Genomic DNA, 18,169 nt, shown 5'->3' on the forward strand with positions numbered 1-18,169 from the left:
AGGGCGGTCAAACATGCGAAAGAAATGCATATATTATCCCCCGTCATAGCAACGGACTCATGAACTCGAACCCTTATGATCGGCTGACATGGTATCCTAATTTTATGGATCTGAATGCGCTGAGTTTTGGGTCGTGGTCCGTATGCCTTTGCTCTGTCAATATCGGCTTCCTTTTCCCGCACTCCACCTTTTTTTTTTTCCCTTTATTTCTTTGCCCATTTACATTCTGAGAATACCCCTTTTCTGCTAAAATTGTCCGTTAAACGACCTTCAGCGAGCCTTTTGGTTTAGTGTTAAGTGCATGATAGTTAGGCTATACAGTGTGACATAAATAATTGGAGTAATATATTCTGACGCCCAACCTCTACAAGCAAGACGGGAAAGAAAAAAAAGGTTCAGGATCCGAGAAGGCCGTTGACATGTCGTTCGTACGTAGTGCTTGCTTCAACCACCTAGCAGTCAAAAAGATCTAGAGTGTTTCGTAATCTGAGAAAGAGATGGCAATCACTTGGGTTCATCATCACATTAGGTTTTCCTCCCCAAAACACGCTTCGCATGTCTAGCTCCAGCACCCGCTGATCCCAGAACGGACGATCCTGCGCCCTGGTCAATATCCATCTTTGAGGTAGAAAATTGTGAATCATAGGCTCCATCAGCACCGTTGTCCCAGTATCCATCATCAAAGTCATCCCCGCTGAACTCGCGCTTATTGCCAACGAACCCTGAGGAACCACCCTTTACACCTCCGTGCCAACCTTGCTTTTTGGATCCTGGAAACCGGGAATTTGACTCACCCCCATCTGAGCCCCAGTTTGACAACGTCTGCTCAATCAACACCGACCGAGCCTGCTCCTTCGCGCGCCGTTTTGCCGAGTCACTCTTGATCTTGGCGATTTCGGCCTCGATGTCGCTGATGACGTCGCCGCAGCGGGTCTCCCACTGTGTGAGGATTGAGATCATCGTTGTCAGTGATTGAGGTTTCACGTCCCGTAAGGGTGCGACAGAGGTCACATTGATGGTCGGGGGGCTCGTCGCCGGGGAGAGACGGGCGGTGATAAGAGAGGAGTAGATGGCGGTTGTGACGAGTGATTCGAGCTCGGAGGGAGCTGCTATTGAGAGTGCATCCATGAGGGTCTGATATGTAAGCGGCTTGATGGTTGCAGATAGGCTGAGAAGAGATAGAAGGCGGAGCTTTAGGGTTTGTTCATTGTTAAGCGGAGGGAGATTCGGCGTTGCTGTTTTCGAAATGTGTTAATCAAATCATTAATGCTCAGGTATTCCTAAACTCCAAGAGACTAGGGTCGATCTCAGTGGGGGCATACTTTGATAATCCTGCCATGTACCCCAGGCAAAAATCTCCAGAAGTGTAAGGTATCCTTGATACTCCACGGGGGTGTCCTTTGACCGGAGGGCTTGGACTGTGGGCGTCTCTAGCAGCTCTGCGAATACATAAGCGTTCGGACTTGAAGTGGCATTTGTGATCAGATTGGCGACAAATTTGGGCGATGTAGCGCTATTCGAGTTGGCCAGGTGGACGAAGGGTTGGAGGGCCTCCATGGCCCGGGAGTGTGTCTGATCCATTGGGGCTGGTGTGATTGTTTGGCGAGCGTCGGTAACAAGCGATATGCTAGATCTCGGTATTGTCCGGCAATTTTTCCTTAACAGAGAGTCTTCCCTAATCCATGCAAATCACTTCTATTGCCACTTAGGTACTATGCAGTCCGTCGGGGTGAATGGAAGGTGTTGCTGAAAGCAATGGTGATGATATCCAACTGATGTCCCGAATGGAGTGTTTGTTTGGGATGCAAACAATGACATTGATCCCCACATATGATAACTAGGCTATATCGGGAAGTTTACTCTTATCATTGTCCAGTGTTCCTTTTTTTTTTTTTTTTTTTTTTGTTTTTTTCCCTCCGGTATGTCTTTGAATACAAATATAACAGATTTAAACCGTTGGATTAATTAGAGGAGTTTTCCACCAGTAGGGAACTTTTATCCGATTCTTAGCAGTTATTATACCGAGCACCCGTCTTTGGAAACCTCATGGCGCCCAATATGCCAGGAAGAGCGCATGGTCCTCCAAATGGATGCAAGGAGACGACAGAATAGTCATCAAGGGGCCTGCATCGCATAGAGTTGAAAAGATGAATCCCATAAAATCTTTGAGAACATTCTTTGTCAGAATCTCAGGAGCAATTGTCACCCTTAATATACTTCGGAAAGGAACAGCATGGAGGATATCAGGTATTAGCGCTTAAAATGAAACAGTAGAGGCTCTGAACTGTTTCACGGTCAGGGCCCTTTCTTTTGACGTGGAGATTTTCTGTTTCAACTAACAACGATGATTATTTTGACAGATGAAAGTGTCTTTCTTTCTTTCGCTAGTTTCTTTACCAACCGATTCCATTTTGTTGGCCCTGAGCTCATTTCTGGGTTACCTATTGTGGTCTATTTCCGGAACCCAACCCATGGACGCTGCTGACGAGGAAAAGTACGTGTTCTACCCGTACGGTACGGTAAGGCTGCGAATCCAGTCGATTTCCATGATCCACTGGACCGTCCACTGTGGACAAGTTGCGAATGCACATCAATCCTTGACTAAAGTACTAGTAATCCCAACCCCCTTCACAGGCTGGAATGTAGGGAAGGAGATTTCGCCGCAAACATTCAAAGAATGAGCTTTGTCGTCCTTGTCCGTTCTTTCCAGGAAGAACCCCTTGGACAAAGCAGAGGGAGACTTTGAGGGAAAGGGACCTGATGGCTGAAAGGCAATCTATCTCGGATCCGATCTAATCTACTTGTTGGTAAAATACGTGTACCGGTGGCTACATTCGACCTCAGCTTGCGATATACTTTGCATTCCCCCCCCCACCTCCTTAGACAATAGCTATTACTTGGCATCGATTTATAATAGAGCAATTTCCTCTTTCTTTTGCGTGCATATGCAAATCATTGAAAACCAGACGGAACCCCCCTCGGCTCACTGATTTCGTCCCCATTGGAGTTCGGCGAAGATTAAATCCAGTTCGGCGAGGATTAAATTGAATGATCGATCCACCCGTACTTCCGACCACATCCGTCTCGACTCTCCTACTATCGAACCACTAGTTGACGTCTTTTGTTCTTAAGCGCTAACATCGCTGCGTTCTTATTTCAACTGAAAGGGCCGGCAAGCTGCTCCTATGCACTGACACGCCTGAACCTGGCTTCCCTTGCCTGGTTTTTTTTTTGATCCCCGACAAGCCACGATGTTAGGCGCCGAGGCTGATGGCTCTTCCGCCGCCCGATCGCCAGCGCACATGGCAACCACCACTGTAAATGTGGAGGGAATGACGTGCGGCGCGTGCACGTCCGCAGTAGAGGGCGCTTTTAAAGGCGTCGATGGTATTGGTGAGGTGTCGGTGAGCTTGATGATGGGCCGGGCTGTGGTACACCACGATCCAAAAGTACTATCGCCGGACAAAGTCGCCGAAATAATCGAGGATAGCGGCTTTGATGCGACGGTTATCTCTACAGATAGTCTAGCGGGCCCATCGGGTGGTACAGCCACAGTCGAGGAGAAAAAATCAATGGCCTCAACCACCACGTTGGCGATTGAAGGGATGACATGCGGTGCCTGCACATCAGCGGTCGAAGGGGGATTGAAGGAGGTAGCTGGCGTGAGATCAGTCAATGTTTCATTGCTTTCGGAGCGAGCGGTTGTAGAACACCATGCATCTACTGTTACACCCGATCAGCTTGCGGAAATCATTGAAGACCGTGGCTTTGGCGCTAAGGTGCTGGACACCACTACGCCTCAGAGCGGATCTTCCCAGGAGACCACTGAAACTACGTCGCGACTGATGGTAACTACTGTTTCTATAGACGGTATGACATGCGGCGCATGCACGTCAAGTATAGAAAACATTTTCAATGGCGTGGATGGGTTGGTCCAATTCAATATAAGCTTGCTCGCTGAGCGCGCTATCATCACTCATGATCCCGTGGCTTTACCGTCGAAGAGCATTGTAAACATGATTGACGATGCTGGTTTTGAAGCGACCATTCTGTCTTCAGAGCCGCAAGCTCCTGTCTCGAATGCCGTCGGCCGAGTCATGCTGAGCCTTCATGGCTTGCGAGACGCACCCTCGGCGGGTGCGCTAGAGGAGTCCCTTCTTCAGAAGCCAGGTATATCCTCAGCATCGGTGGACATCGCTACTTCGCGGATAACGGTATCCTATGACAGTTCGGTAATCGGGGTTCGCTCAATTGTGGGGGCGATTGAAGCCGCCGGATACAACGCCCTACTCGCGGATACGGATGACACCAACGCGCAATTGGAATCCCTGTCCAAGACAAAGGAGGTCCAGGAGTGGAAGCGCTCCTTCTTGTTCTCTGTCTCATTTGCCGTTCCTGTGTTTGTCATTAATATGTTACTGCCTATGTACCTTCGCCCTCTCGACTTTGGCAATGTACAGCTAATGCCTGGCCTCTACCTTGGAGATGTTGCTTGCCTGCTTCTCACCATTCCAGTGCAGTTTGGTGTCGGGAAGCGGTTTTACATCTCCAGTTATAAGTCTCTAAAACATCGCTCGCCGACCATGGATGTGCTCATCGTGATGGGTACATCTGCCGCGTTTTTCTACAGCGTCTTTACAATGGTGATGGCCTTGATTATCGCGCCTCATAAGCGACCCAGCACAGTATTTGATACGAGCACGATGCTTATAACGTTCATAACACTCGGTCGCTGGCTGGAGAACAGGGCTAAGGGACAAACCTCCGCCGCGCTCTCTCGGCTTATGTCGCTGGCCCCATCAATGACAACTATCTACGATGACCCAATTGCGGCAGAGAAGATGGCAGAAGAATGGGAATCCTTTAGAACCGATAACGGCGAGCAGAGGTCAACATCTGATAATGAAAGGCCTGGACCAGGACACCAAGTTATCCCAACTGAACTGATTGAGGTCGGCGACATTGTCGTTCTTCGCCCTGGAGATAAAGTTTCTGCAGACGGCATCGTTATTCGAGGTGAAAGCTATGTTGATGAAAGCATGATTACTGGTGAAGCTCTGCCAATTCACAAGGCCAAGGGTAGCGCCGTGATCGCTGGGACAGTGAACGGCACGAGTTCTATTGACTTCAAGGTAACACGGGCGGGCAAAGATACACAATTAAGTCAAATCGTCAAGCTTGTCCAGGACGCGCAAACAAGCCGGGCACCTATTCAACGCATGGCTGATATCGTTGCAGGATATTTCGTCCCAGCGATTATTAGCCTTGGATTGATCACTTTCTTTGGTTGGATGGTAATGAGCCATTTGTTACCGCACCCGCCTAAGATTTTCCTAGCGGATGATAATGGCGGTAAGCTCATGGTCTGCCTGAAACTGTGCATATCGGTCATTGTCTTCGCGTGTCCCTGCGCCCTGGGTCTTAGCACTCCGACGGCAGTTATGGTTGGCACTGGTGTTGGTGCCCAACAAGGAATTCTCGTCAAAGGTGGTGCTATTCTTGAAGCCGCCACAAAGATTACTCATGTGGTTTTCGACAAGACCGGAACCTTGACTACTGGGAAAATGAGCGTGGCTGAGGCCAAGATTGAACGCCACTGGACTTCGAATGAATGGCGTCGTAAACTCTGGTGGCTGATTGTCGGCCTCGCAGAGATGAACAGCGAACATCCTATTGGCAAAGCAATCTTCTTTGCAGCTAAGACAGAGTCCGGTCATTCTGATGACGGTGGGCTGCCGGGAAGCTTAGGTGATTTTGACGCTTGTGTTGGAAAAGGTATATCTGCCTTGGTCGAGCCCGCATTTAGTGCGGAGCGCGTCCGGTACCGCGTCCTAATTGGAAATGCCACGTTTTTGAGGTCCAGAGACATCTCAGTGCCTGAATCTGCCGAGACCACGGATTCTGATACGACAACATCAAAGGTTCCTGCTGGGATTACGCGAATCCATGTGGCAATTGATAACCAGTACACAGGAACGCTCTTGCTCCGGGACACTGTCAAGGTAACCGCAGTAGCAGCGGTTGCAGCTTTGCATCGTATGGGTATCTCCACATCACTCATCACAGGCGATACACATGCTACCGCTATATCCATCGCGAACGCCGTTGGCATCTCGCCCGAAACTGTCCACGCATCTGTCTCTCCCTCCGACAAGCAGTCTATAATCTCCTCACTAGAAGCATCAGGTGAACGAGTTGCCATGGTCGGAGATGGAATCAACGACTCCCCAGCCTTGGCCACTGCTTCTATCGGTATCGCGCTTGCTTCTGGTACAGACGTCGCCATGGAGGCGGCCGACATTGTTCTGATGCGACCCGACGATCTACTGTCCGTGCCCGCGAGTCTGTCACTCTCTCGAGCAGTCTTCAACCGCATTCGGTTAAACCTCGTATGGGCTTGCATGTACAACGTCATTGGTCTGCCTTTCGCCATGGGCTTATTCCTCCCCTTCGGTGGATACATGCTACCCCCCATGGCAGCCGGCGCAGCAATGGCAGCATCAAGCATCTCGGTCGTGGTGAGCAGCCTCCTCCTCAAATTCTGGCGCCGACCACGTTGGATGGATGCCGAGAAGCTCGAGAAACAGGTAGAAATGGGCAGCCTCAGCTTCCGTGGCTCCCGCAAAAGCTGGTGGGAAGCAGCCCTCTCCGTCAGTGGATCCCGTGGTCGTGGCGGACCGTTGCGATGGATCAAAGGCACAAGGATTCGGTCCTTCTTTACTGGTAAACCATCCGGTCATTTGGACTCAGACGAAGGCTACGTCCCGCTGCAGACCGTCGAACCTGCCGTTTAAGCGTAATTACATCTGTAGGTTTTTTTTTTTTTTTTTTTTGCATTATTGATTATGAAGTTTATACACTACATTTAGCATGATTAGAAGCATGCCTTTTCTTTGGGGCTATCTGACGATCCGTCTGGAGAATTGCCTGATTTTGTTTGGTTCGGTTTGTTGGCTATACTGTATGTTCATTGTTTGGATTGATACGATACCTCTTGGTTATGTTTATAGCGTTTTGGTCAATGATACCTATCTACACTTGGGTTACTCGGATCAATGATCGTAGTGCGAGGTAGCTTCTGGTGCCCCGTTAGTGTGTAGAGCGCTTCTGCCGGCAATGCTTACAGCACACCCTAGCAATGGGTTATATGTTCACGTATTTCTCTGAATTTCTATCTACCAGCTACACAATATCATCAATCTTAATATACCAGCGTACATGGCGCACATCACATCATTAACAAGGTTGAAAAGGAGACAAAAGACCTGCATCACGCTCGAATCATATTTCAGATCGTCAATCATGAAACAACGCAAGCTCAGTCAAATAACGAAAAGTGTGTAGCTTGTTCCTGTGCAGAAACTGTTCAACTAAGTCATACCAATTCCAATTTTCGAACTAGGGTTTAGGTTGCTCATCTCCCTTCGTGGAGGCGCCGACCTCTGCATTTGCGTTTTTGGCGTCGTCTAGCGTGATGTCTCCGTCTCCATCTGCGTTTTCTTTGGTCGAAGTCTGGTTAGCATCACTGCCCTGCTGGCCGTTTTCCTCGGCGGAGTTGCTGTTGGCTTCTTCGTTCTCGAGCGTCATCTCGACTCCCTTGCCGTCTTGCAAGCCCATGTCCTCTACTCCTAGTATCCGGGGACCCCGAGCATGGGGAATATCCTCTGAGGGGTCCGTCTGTTGGGGTCCAGTGTCTTCCATCGCCTCGTTCTCTATAACCGATGTTGTCGGATGGGTAAGTACAGGCTCTGCGGCGCCGTCGGTTTCTTGCTGAAGGGGGTGCTGCTGTGGTACTGCTTCAGACATAGCGTCATGATCTATCGACATGTCAGCAGATACTCAGTCTATAGATTAAGAGCCTATATGGGAGAAGGTACCTTCGGGAAGAGAAGCTCCACCTTCATCCTCAGCATCCGGAGAAGCAACATTACCCAACCAAGGAATGGGGGTGAGAAGAGCACCGCCCAAGGACTCATCGCTACCGAGGGCATGATCCGAAAACATCAGTCCACTCTCCGCACCATTCAGAATACCATTCGACTGGTCCCCGCTTGCGTGGGTCTTAAGCGGGAAGATATCCGCGCTGCTAGTGACCGACACGACGCGGTCGACCGCTCGCAAGTAAGCGGGAAGGGTCTTGTAGTGCTTGTTAGGACGGATGATAAGCTCTGCGAGCCTTTGGATCGTATGCGGTGGCTTGGTGCTGAACAGCGACCTCAATGTTGATTTGGCGGAGTCTAGCAGTAAATGGAGGGGAGTGGGCAGAGTTGGACTGGCAGAAGACTGAGGCTGTGTGTCGAGAATGCGCTCGCCCGAGGGCTCTGTGGGCTGTGTGGATGTCTGGGAGTCTGCTGGGGTGGCATTCTCTTTATTGCTGCTTGTGGGTATTGAATTGGGCTCTTGCAGGAAGGAGGTGGAGAGGCTGGAGGTTGGCTGTGGCTGGGAGATAGGTGCGGTGGATTCTGGCGACACTTGGGGCATGGGGAAGACATTGTAAACGATCTACCCGGTGTTCCAGTTAGAATTAAGAGGTCGAGAACAAGATGGAGGGAGACGCGCACATATTCCAATCGTTCGAGCAACGGTTCTACCATGCTAGGCCATTTCTCACTGGAATAGGACGTCAGTGGTTAGTCAAGGGTGGGGTGGCAATGTCTAGCATACAAGTCTATCGAGCCGCCATTGGCGACCGTCTCCAGGGTTTCTTCGTCTATCAGGACAATCTCAGTTAGCTATTAACATAGCTCCAACAGATGCATCTGGAAGGAAGACGTGGCGGTGTGAACGAAGTGGGATGGGTTGAAGATATGTGCATCGCATTCAGAAACCCAATGGTTAGGGAGCTAAATCACAGCTACACAGATACGACATACCTAGAGACATCCTCCCGAATGCGAAAACCCAGGGTCAAGGAGGTGAAGTTGAAATCAGACGCGATACGATGCGAAACGATAATGCCGGAGCTTTCGTAGGCGCGCGGGCGGGGAGGCGGGTAGCGACCGTGCCTTATTGGCCCGTGCAGACGCTTATCAATAGCCTCACGTGACGGTTATCGGGCCAATTTTTTAGAGGCGGAGAAGAGGGGCTCCTGATTCACTTTCTCCAGATTGTGTGGACTTGCGTCTCTCCACTTGCATTGTGCACCCGAATCAACTTCTTTCTATACCTTAACCCAGTATGTGGAACTCTCCTAAGGTAGGAATCCTCGGCGGAGGCCAATTGGGCCGCATGCTGGTCGAGTCCGCCAACCGACTGAACATTCAATGCAACGTACTCGATGCGGAGAACTCCCCGGCCAAGCAGATTAGCAGCCACGATGGCCACGTTACCGGCTCATTCAAGGAACGCGAGGCCGTTCGGGAACTGGCCAAGACCTGCGACGTTGTGACGGCGGAGATTGAGCATGTCGACACCTACGCCCTGGAGGAGATCGCCTCTCAGGTCAAGATCGAACCCAGTTGGCAAGCGATTCGGACGATTCAGAACAAGTTCAACCAGAAGGAGCATCTGCGGAAATATGGTATTCCCATGGCGGAGCACCGTGAGCTGGCCGAGAACACCCCCGAAGAATTGGCCAAGGTTGGCGAACAGCTTGGATACCCTATGATGTTGAAGTCGAAGACTATGGCGTACGACGGACGTGGTGAGTCATCCTTGACGATGACCATATACACTATTTCACGGCTAATATGTACGATTGTGCCTAGGAAACTATCGTGTTAACTCCAAGGAGGATATCCCCGAGGCCCTTGAAGCGCTTAAGGACCGTCCATTGTACGCAGAGAAGTGGGCCTACTTCAAGATGGTTAGTACCCGACCCATATTGTCCAAGAGGAGACGATTGCTAAGCATGCAAAAGGAATTGGCCGTCATGGTCGTGAAGACCAAGGACGATGTCCTGTCATACCCCACCGTCGAGACCGTCCAAGAAGACTCGATATGCAAGCTTGTCTACGCTCCTGCGCGCAACGTATCCGACGCCATCAACCAGAAAGCCCAGGAGTTAGCCCGTAAGGCCGTCGCAGCCTTCGAAGGAAAGGGTGTCTTCGGTGTCGAAATGTTCCTCCTCGAAGACGACAGTCTGATCCTGTGCGAAATTGCTAGTCGTATCCATAACTCCGGCCACTACACCATTGAAGGTTGCCCCCTGTCTCAATTTGATACCCATATCCGCGCCATTCTCGATCTCCCCATCCCTCCCAAGAGCCTGGAGATCCGTCAACCCTGCATCATGCTCAACATCATCGGCGGTGCCGCCCCCGACACACATCTGAAGGCCGCAGAGCATGCTCTCTCCATCCCTAACGCCAGCATCCACCTCTACAGCAAGGGCGCCGCCAAACCAGGCCGCAAGATGGGCCACATCACCGTCACTGCGCCAACCATGCACGAAGCTGAGACGCACATCCAGCCCTTGATCGACGTGGTCGACGAGATCCGCGCCCAGCGCAGCGACATCAAGACCAAGCCCCAGAAGTCGGGCCCCTCGAAGCCTGCACCCTCTGTGGCCGTCATCATGGGCTCGGACAGCGACCTTAAGACCCTCGTCCCGGGACTCAAGCTTCTTAAAGACTACTTCGGCATCGAGCCCGCAGTCGACATCACCTCCGCTCACCGCACCCCGGAGTACATGGCCGAGTACTCCGCGAGTGCCGCTGCCCGCGGTATCAAGGTTATCATCGCTGCGGCTGGCGGCGCTGCACATCTCCCCGGTATGGCCGCCGCTCACACCGCTCTTCCCGTGATCGGCGTCCCGGTCAAGGGCAGCTCCTTGGATGGTGTAGACAGTCTGTACAGCATCGTGCAGATGCCCAGAGGTATGTCCAACCATGATAATCTCCAACTGATGCTTTCTTATGAAAAAAAAAAATTCACTAATACATAATTATAGGTGTCCCCGTCGCCACCGTCGGAATCAACAACAGCATCAACGCCGCTCTCCTGGCCGCCAGAATCCTGGGCTCCTTTGACCCGGCCATCCAGCGCAAGGTGGAGGCGTATGCTGAGCAGGCCAAGACCGAGAACCTCGATTTCAAGGGTACTAAGATGCGCGAGCTCGGTTGGGAAAAATACTTCGAGCAAATGTGAAAAGGGGACTGGGAAAAGTTGGTTTAATAGATGTTAAAATAGACGTGCGACGTACTGATGAAATTTAGGTAGTTATGTCTTTTGGAGATCCGTAGTTATTCTTTATTCGGATTATTGTATCCTCTCTTATCTGTTGAGTACCGACCGCTCCAGGTTTATTGTTATCTACGGTCTACTAAGGCTATCTGCTGTATTGGTAGTGCTACATGCCTACAGGATATTTAGCATAAGATATTGTACGAGCAGATTAAAAGATTCGATTAACTAAGTACCTTGTGACAAGACACAACCATAGAGCATTAATACATTAGAGAAAGTACATGACATGGCACATCAGAACCATGATCATAAGTTACCAGCACCATACCCACTAGTCCACAATTCAACACAAGGGGGTAACATGACCAAAATCACAAATACGAACTGAAACTGGGATATCAAAAACATATAGACAGCATAGGATACACCTTAAGGAAGTCATAGATCAACCGTATGCGAGGCTAACCTCTTAAGCAGTCTGGGGATTGAAAGCATGTTCAGCTCCCGGGATGGTAGCGGTAACACCATCCTGGGTGGCCTTGTAGCCGCCATTTGAAGTGAAGGCTTTGTCGACCTGGTCGGAGAATCCGCGGGCACCGTAACCGTTTGCCTTGTGGACACCGTTGGTGGCACCGTTGGTAACTCCATTTGTTCCTCTAACCGCAGCGGAGCCGTTCGTTGCCCCAACGGCGGTGGAACCGTTGGAAGTGTGAGCACCGCTAGCTGTTGCGCTGCCGTTGGTCACGTTCTCATCGGCTATACGACCTTGGGCGGTGGTGTGTGGCTTGCGGGTGATATCAGCCGGGGTTGGGATGTTAGAGGACTCAGCTGCATCGCCGATAGTGAAGATAGGTGATTCCCAACGTTCGCCCTTCTCCGCAATCTCCTTGTATTCAGTGGCCTTGCTGGAGATGCCACCAGGAAGGATGATCTCGGGGAAAAGGGAATCGTGAAGCGTCGTTGCCGTCTGGACCTTGGTGTGAGAGGCGCGCTGGGCGACAGCCAGGGCCTTCTTCTTGTTCTCTTCCATCTTAGCGCGCGTGGCATCCAGGTAGCGGGAGTAGATGTTGGGTGTGTTTGCGGGATCCTCAATGGCGGCTTCTTTTGCGCGCTTGACCTCGCTGTGGATCTCATAGGCAAAAGCATCTCCCCTAGAGAACGCATCACGAATCTGCTGTTCGAGGACTTTTTGCAGGACGGGGCGGACGGTGCGGAAAAGCAATGGCTTGAAGATCGTGAACAGAGCCTTGTGCTTGGACTTCTTCAATTTGATGTTGAAGGAGTCGATCTTCACGGACACTTTGTCCAACTTCACGAAGTTTTGGCGGTCTTCCTTTTGGGCATTGGAAGCTGTGATTTTGAAGCCAAAGCCATCTCCGCCCAAGAAGATATCCATAACTCCTTGATCTGTGAGGGCAGGAAATCCCTGCTTCTTGTTAATGTAGTAACTGACATCTGAAAAGTTAAGAGTTAGCATGAGCTTATAGTTGTTGTATAAGTCGAGTCAGACTTACCTCGCAAGTCGGCCTGAATTCCAGAAACAGAGATCATAATCTTATTGTCTCTCTTGCTGCTGATCTTCTTTCGTCCCCAACGGAGGTAGTTGTCACTGCCGAACTCGACAACATTCGGCATCAAGTTATCACTCTCGACGACAAGGTTTTCCACGACCTAAAGAGGTTATAAGCCGAACCAGGACTTCCTTCGACGGGGGTAAACTTACCACATCAGCCATGGGGTCTGACACCTCAATTCGAGGGATAGGAACGTAACGGACATTCTCAAAGATGCCAGGCAAAATGACATCTCGAAGGTCCGTAAGTAGGTGTGGCTTTAAAGAGACATTACCACTTGAGTCCCGACCGAGATCAGTGAACAGCTTCTCAACCGCTTCTCCGAAGGCTTTGTTCTGAGGATCCTGGGCAAACTGATCACCGATAAACTTGACTTCGTCAAGAATGCGGTCTGTATGGGCCCTGTAGCGTTCGCGTAACAAATATCGGCCGTGGTCGGACAGCTGATCATAATGGCGGTCCCAGTCCTCCTGCATAATATAGCCTTGTTCCTGGAGGGATTTTCTGTTTCTATTAGTGAAGCCTTAACAAATAATCCTCAGGCAAAGACATACCGGATGAATGTGTCCATGTTCTTGAACCATCCCTTGAGCTCAGGATCTCTGTCTGCATCCCGATAGATATTCTCTAGCGAGTCAAAGAGGTCGTCCAAGGACGTGCTGTTGGCGAACCGCTCGATCAGAACCTGCGACAGAAAATCAGTAACTGACGGAGTGCTTGCGCTTCAAAGGAGCATACCCGTAGGTTCCTCTCCATATTGCTGATCTTGTCAGTGCCACGGGTACCCTTGACAGTTCCAGCACCCTGTTGGGTTACATCCCTAGTAGTACTGCCATATTTCTCCGCGAGAGACAGCAATGTTTCGATGGCCCGTTGATCTAAACGAGACTCATTAGCTTGTCATTTTGTCACCAAGCTTGATGTTCGTTATTCAATCTGGGTAACTCACAATCGGCACGGCCCTGGATCTCAATGATCATCTTCTTCATGCGCCAGATAGCTTGCTCGCGGCGTTCCTTGGGCATCTTCTTCGACAGGTAGCCCTTCGTCTTACCGGCAAGATTACGGGCACGGGACTTTTGCTCCTCAGGGATGTTCTCGGAAAGCTTTTCCTTGGTCATCTCAGCACCTGCGGCGGCGCCAGTACGGCCATCAATTTCCACAGCAGAGTCCTGCCGCTGGTCACCAGCTGCAGCCCGGACTGCGGTGTCGGCGACTTCATTCGCTTGTTGCTCGGCCTTTCAACTGTCAATACTGCTCGTAATAATCTGCATACGTAAAAGCTAAAACTTACAGTAGCCCTGTTCTTCCTGAAACGAGAAGTGAACTGATCCTTGTGCTTGGAATAGTCAGGTTTCTCATGCCAGGTGTTATCCTCTGCAGGCTGGTCAACCTGTGCCAGCTGTTCCTCTGACGGCCGGACCTGGTTGGCGGCTTTCTGCGAAGCATCGCCAGCAATATCGCGGACAAGGATCCAGGCATCGTTCACTTTCACATGTTAATAACATAGCAGTTCCATGGGTCAAGAGAATACGTACAGAGCTTCCTAAACTCTCCATTGGTGATCAGGAGGTTTCCAAGGGTCTTCAAGCCCTCCAGAGCCTCCCTACCATCCTGCTGGGCCGATTCTCTACTCAAAGGAACATCTGGCTTCTCTCCGACATGTTCACCAGTGATGCTCTGGGCCTCCCAGATGAACTCTTGAATCAATTGACCGTCATTCTTGCTAAGAATGAGTCGCTTTGCGTGCTCAATGACGTCGCGAACGTCTTCAATAAGGGCTTGTCCTTCTTCGGACAACTCCTTTGATGGTGATGAGAAAGCTTTAGACTTGAGTGCGCTGTTTAGAGCAACATCGCATTGCTTGTTCTGCAGCACGATCGTTTGTTAGTCGTCGGGTTGATGCCGAGGGGGCCGTGCTATATCGAGGTGTCTTAAGACTCACTGATGGAAGTTTGCCATTCTTGAACGCTGTGAAACAGGGTCAGTGACATGGCCGGAATGTGACTATCTCTTCTCGACATGAGGGGTTTTACCTTGGTATATCCCATATAGTTGCAGCTTCTGGTTGATATCCTATAGACGAGTGATTTGGGTTAGCATGGAACTTTCTTCCCCGAATAGAAATAGAATGCGCCGCCAACCCACCTTGTCCCTCTGTTTCGTATCGATAGGGCGATTGACCAGCCGGGAAGACATGATTGTAGGCTTTCTTGTCTCCCGGTACTCACGAGATGGAGAGGGGTATTAATAACGTAAGATTAACGATTAGATATGGAGGGACTGCTGGGAGGTCTGAAACGTGCCACTGAAACCGAAACAGTCAAGACGCCAGCCAAGGGAGAGTCGAGAGAAGGATAGATTACAAGGGAGAAACAGGGCGTCACGTCGCTGAGGGTATCACGGGGAATGAAGGACGCAAACGGATTAGGTTAGGGGTTTGGATGTTTTGACTGGAATGCAACACCGTGGGAGATTTTTACAACCAACAGTGGAGACGAAGGTGGGAATGGATTATATATCAAGCAGGAAAGCAGGAAAGCAAGTCGCAGGGGGAATTTCACAAGCAAGAAGACAGCCGTCCGGCGGAATTGTAACAATTGACGTCACGGTGTCGTGGCTGCTGGACTGATTGAATTTTATTCGATTTTGATCAATTTTACCTACAGGTACGGATTTGCTACATTAAGAAAGCCACCTAAAATCCGTTCAATCCTTGGAAAAGCTTTCGATGCCTGGTCCCTGAGGCCATCTCGGGTTCCTTCCCCCCCCTTATTGAGTGCTAAAGAAAACCGATGGATGGATGAGGTCATCTGGTGATGACGAAGAGCTGCAGTGGGTTTCCTGGAGCTCCCTCTGCAATATCAAGAAAAGCGCGAGAAGATCATCAAACCTTAACACCACCGGCCGAGAAGTGGATCAGCGCCATGAGGTTCGTACTACTAAGTAGTATGTACGATGCGGTAACGATGGAGTCAACGGGCGCCCTATCATGGACATTGGACCCCCGAGCTAAAACTCGACGTCAACCTTTAATCGCCGACACTTTCATCAGGGTAAGCACGTACGGAGTATTTGTTAGTATTCTGTACGAAGATGTATACTACATAGTAGTATGTACGAGTAGAAGTATCTATGTATTCTGTCGGTCCCTTGGACTCTCTCCACTCGGGACGGCGGCAACGCATCACAATGACGTCACCACCTGCAGCTCGATTTCCATTCATGCTCAACATGGATTTCCCTGGGGTTGCCTGAGAACCCTTGGTGGAACTATTAATGCTACCTAGTTGGTCTTTTTAAGGTTAAGCTGTATGCTAATTTTCATAGTATACACACCCAGAGCTACTACTACACAGGATACACAGTAGAGTTGATGGTCCAGATGTGGACCCTTGAGGCATTGCCCTTTCTGGTCCCAGGCGTAGCGCCCTCTACGTTCAATATTTAAGCCTCAACTGTTGGGGGGGAGGAAGGGGGGAAATCAGATATATACATGTACCAAATACCAAGTAGAAATTGAAATCCTCATAATGTAGATAGCCGCTTGAGCAACCCTGTCCAAAGATAAGCCCACAGAGTTCGACTACAGTAGAGCTGCCGGCAATTTTTGGGATAACGTAGAAAAAGGTGCATCTGTCCATCTCTCCCGTTAACTTTCTTCCATGTTCATGTTGTCTTTCGGTAGTCTTTGGGTGAATACACCAAGAAGCACGCTGTCACTCACACCCGTCACTTAGACTGGCCTGTACTGTCAGCGTTTACCTCTGCATTTACGCTTTCGCCTTACGGTGATGAGATTCCGAGTAGTGTATGTTATTACATCGGCTCTAAGTGTGTCGGTACAGACCGTTAGGCATAGAAGAAGACATGGGAAGGTAAAGATAGAAGACACATTTCAGTAACAGTCTAAGTGAACCCAGTCAAAGCATTCCTGCTTGATTTATCCTTTTTCTGATGGCATTGCTCTCTCAACCACTGCCCCCAAGAGGTAAGCAACTACTTGACTGATACCGTAAGCCGATGCCGATGCTCGCTACGGTTATTGCATTGCGTGACTGTTCGGTTAGTAGCCCATCTGTCATGGATATTCTGGTACTGAATGATTACCACGTAATGTAATGGTGTGGAGATTGCTTCACTAATAGAAGCAGCGACACGGCTGCCGGGCATGTAATAAGCCCCTTGCGATATCTCGTTAGCTAAGCAAGGAAAAGAAGTAAAAAAGAACAGAAAGACAAAACATGCAGAGAGTTGGATTTGCACCAGGACAGTGCTCTCGTGAGTCAAAAAGTCAACACATAAAGTGAAACCCGTTATGTCAAATGGGGGAGGTAAAAGAATTGGTCTGTTAGGTGCAAAGGGTGCACCCCGTCTAGGAAGGCTTAGGCTTTTCCACGCTTCGTAAAAGAAGACACTAGGGATATCGAACCAGTCTATTGGGCAATTGGAGTGGACAGACCACGATGCCTTTCTCCACACTCGGCATTCCCGAATAATAGTGAGTGATCTATCTTAGGCCCAAGTGGGGGCAACGCTCACTCAAGCTTTCAGCCCTGTTTTTACGTTCCAGAACCTGATCCTGCAGGTGGGACATTGATTCATGTCTCAAATGGGGGGTCAAATATACCCTTGAGTCTAGTAGATGATCACAGCACTTGCTCCATGATTCTAGGCTCTACATTCCACTTACCAAGAAAGTATTATTCATATGTAGCATATACTGCAGGAAAAATGGTATATAGCAATGAACAAGGGGAAAATCTAGGCCTGCTACCAAAAGCATATCGTACTACACCATGGACCTCGGTTCTTTGCGATGGAGGGTTTCCTCTATCCAGAGCAAGTACCCTGCGGGGAAACATGCCAGAATAGGAAGGCAAGCGCTGGAAATGTACGCAATGAGCCAAAGCGGCATCATGTTAAGCCATTACTCCAATGCACAGCATCCGTGACTTTGGTGTGGAGTACATTGATTTTGGTCCTGTGGTAGGGTTATTTGAGACCACGCACCTGCGCCCTGTACAGAAGAGTAGGTACAGGGTTTATTGATTGATTGGGAATACGAAAGCATCCATACTCTCACTCACTCACACACACACACACACACACTCTCTCTCTCTCTCTCTCTCTCTCTCTCTCTCACACACACACACACATACACATATATATATATATATACACACACATACAAGAGGGATAGCTAAAGCAAAGAAAGGGGTGGATGGGGCGCAGGAAGTGAGGGAGTACCGGGAGAAGACTATATGCTTCACAGATTCTCAATATTACCACATACCGCAACAGTTGAACCGCTGGTTCTTTGATTCCTTGCAGAAGCCCTTGAAACGCATGTCGTAGTTCACACACGAGGATCTGCTGAATCTCACCTGCTGCGTCACGCTCATTCCGCACCATACAGTGACTGAGTTGCTTTGTAAAAATGGACAAGGATGAAAGAAGAGGATAAG

The 18,169-nt window shown here is 49.8% G+C and overlaps 5 protein-coding genes across 5 annotated transcripts; 2 read left to right on the forward strand and 3 right to left on the reverse strand.

Moving 5' to 3' along the window:
* Nucleotides 1–525: 525 nt before the first annotated feature.
* On the reverse strand, nt 526–1,581 carry ABOM_004489 (COP9 signalosome complex subunit 7; the record flags this gene model as incomplete). The annotated part of the gene is made up of 2 exons (XM_022531619.1): nt 526–1,235; nt 1,323–1,581. The coding sequence occupies 2 exons, from the start codon at nt 1,579–1,581 to the stop codon at nt 526–528; spliced, it is 969 nt and encodes a 322-aa protein (XP_022390620.1).
* A 1,670-nt stretch (nt 1,582–3,251) lies between these two features.
* On the forward strand, nt 3,252–6,794 carry ctpA (Cu(2+)-transporting P-type ATPase CCC2; the record flags this gene model as incomplete). Its single annotated transcript, XM_022531620.1, has 1 exon — nt 3,252–6,794. One exon carries the CDS (start codon nt 3,252–3,254, stop codon nt 6,792–6,794), a length of 3,543 nt encoding a protein of 1,180 aa, XP_022390683.1.
* Nucleotides 6,795–7,398: 604 nt separating this feature from the next.
* On the reverse strand, nt 7,399–8,883 carry ABOM_004491 (uncharacterized protein; the record flags this gene model as incomplete). The annotated part of the gene is made up of 5 exons (XM_022531621.1): nt 7,399–7,817; nt 7,878–8,502; nt 8,562–8,610; nt 8,665–8,710; nt 8,874–8,883. 5 exons carry the CDS (start codon nt 8,881–8,883, stop codon nt 7,399–7,401), a joined length of 1,149 nt encoding a protein of 382 aa, XP_022390684.1.
* A 294-nt stretch (nt 8,884–9,177) lies between these two features.
* ABOM_004492 (phosphoribosylaminoimidazole carboxylase ADE2) lies at nt 9,178–11,088 on the forward strand (the record flags this gene model as incomplete). Its single annotated transcript, XM_022539392.1, has 3 exons — nt 9,178–9,643; nt 9,708–10,817; nt 10,892–11,088. The coding sequence occupies 3 exons, from the start codon at nt 9,178–9,180 to the stop codon at nt 11,086–11,088; spliced, it is 1,773 nt and encodes a 590-aa protein (XP_022390685.1).
* Nucleotides 11,089–11,596: 508 nt separating this feature from the next.
* On the reverse strand, nt 11,597–14,900 carry ABOM_004493 (uncharacterized protein; the record flags this gene model as incomplete). Its single annotated transcript, XM_022531622.1, has 11 exons — nt 11,597–12,582; nt 12,642–12,798; nt 12,851–13,205; nt 13,256–13,386; nt 13,440–13,579; nt 13,651–13,939; nt 13,996–14,189; nt 14,240–14,570; nt 14,647–14,672; nt 14,738–14,777; nt 14,850–14,900. 11 exons carry the CDS (start codon nt 14,898–14,900, stop codon nt 11,597–11,599), a joined length of 2,700 nt encoding a protein of 899 aa, XP_022390686.1.
* Nucleotides 14,901–18,169: the final 3,269 nt, after the last annotated feature.

This window comes from Aspergillus bombycis, assembly GCF_001792695.1.
Source record: "Aspergillus bombycis strain NRRL26010 chromosome Unknown contig00027, whole genome shotgun sequence".
In the NCBI taxonomy this organism is placed as follows: domain Eukaryota; kingdom Fungi; phylum Ascomycota; class Eurotiomycetes; order Eurotiales; family Aspergillaceae; genus Aspergillus; species Aspergillus bombycis.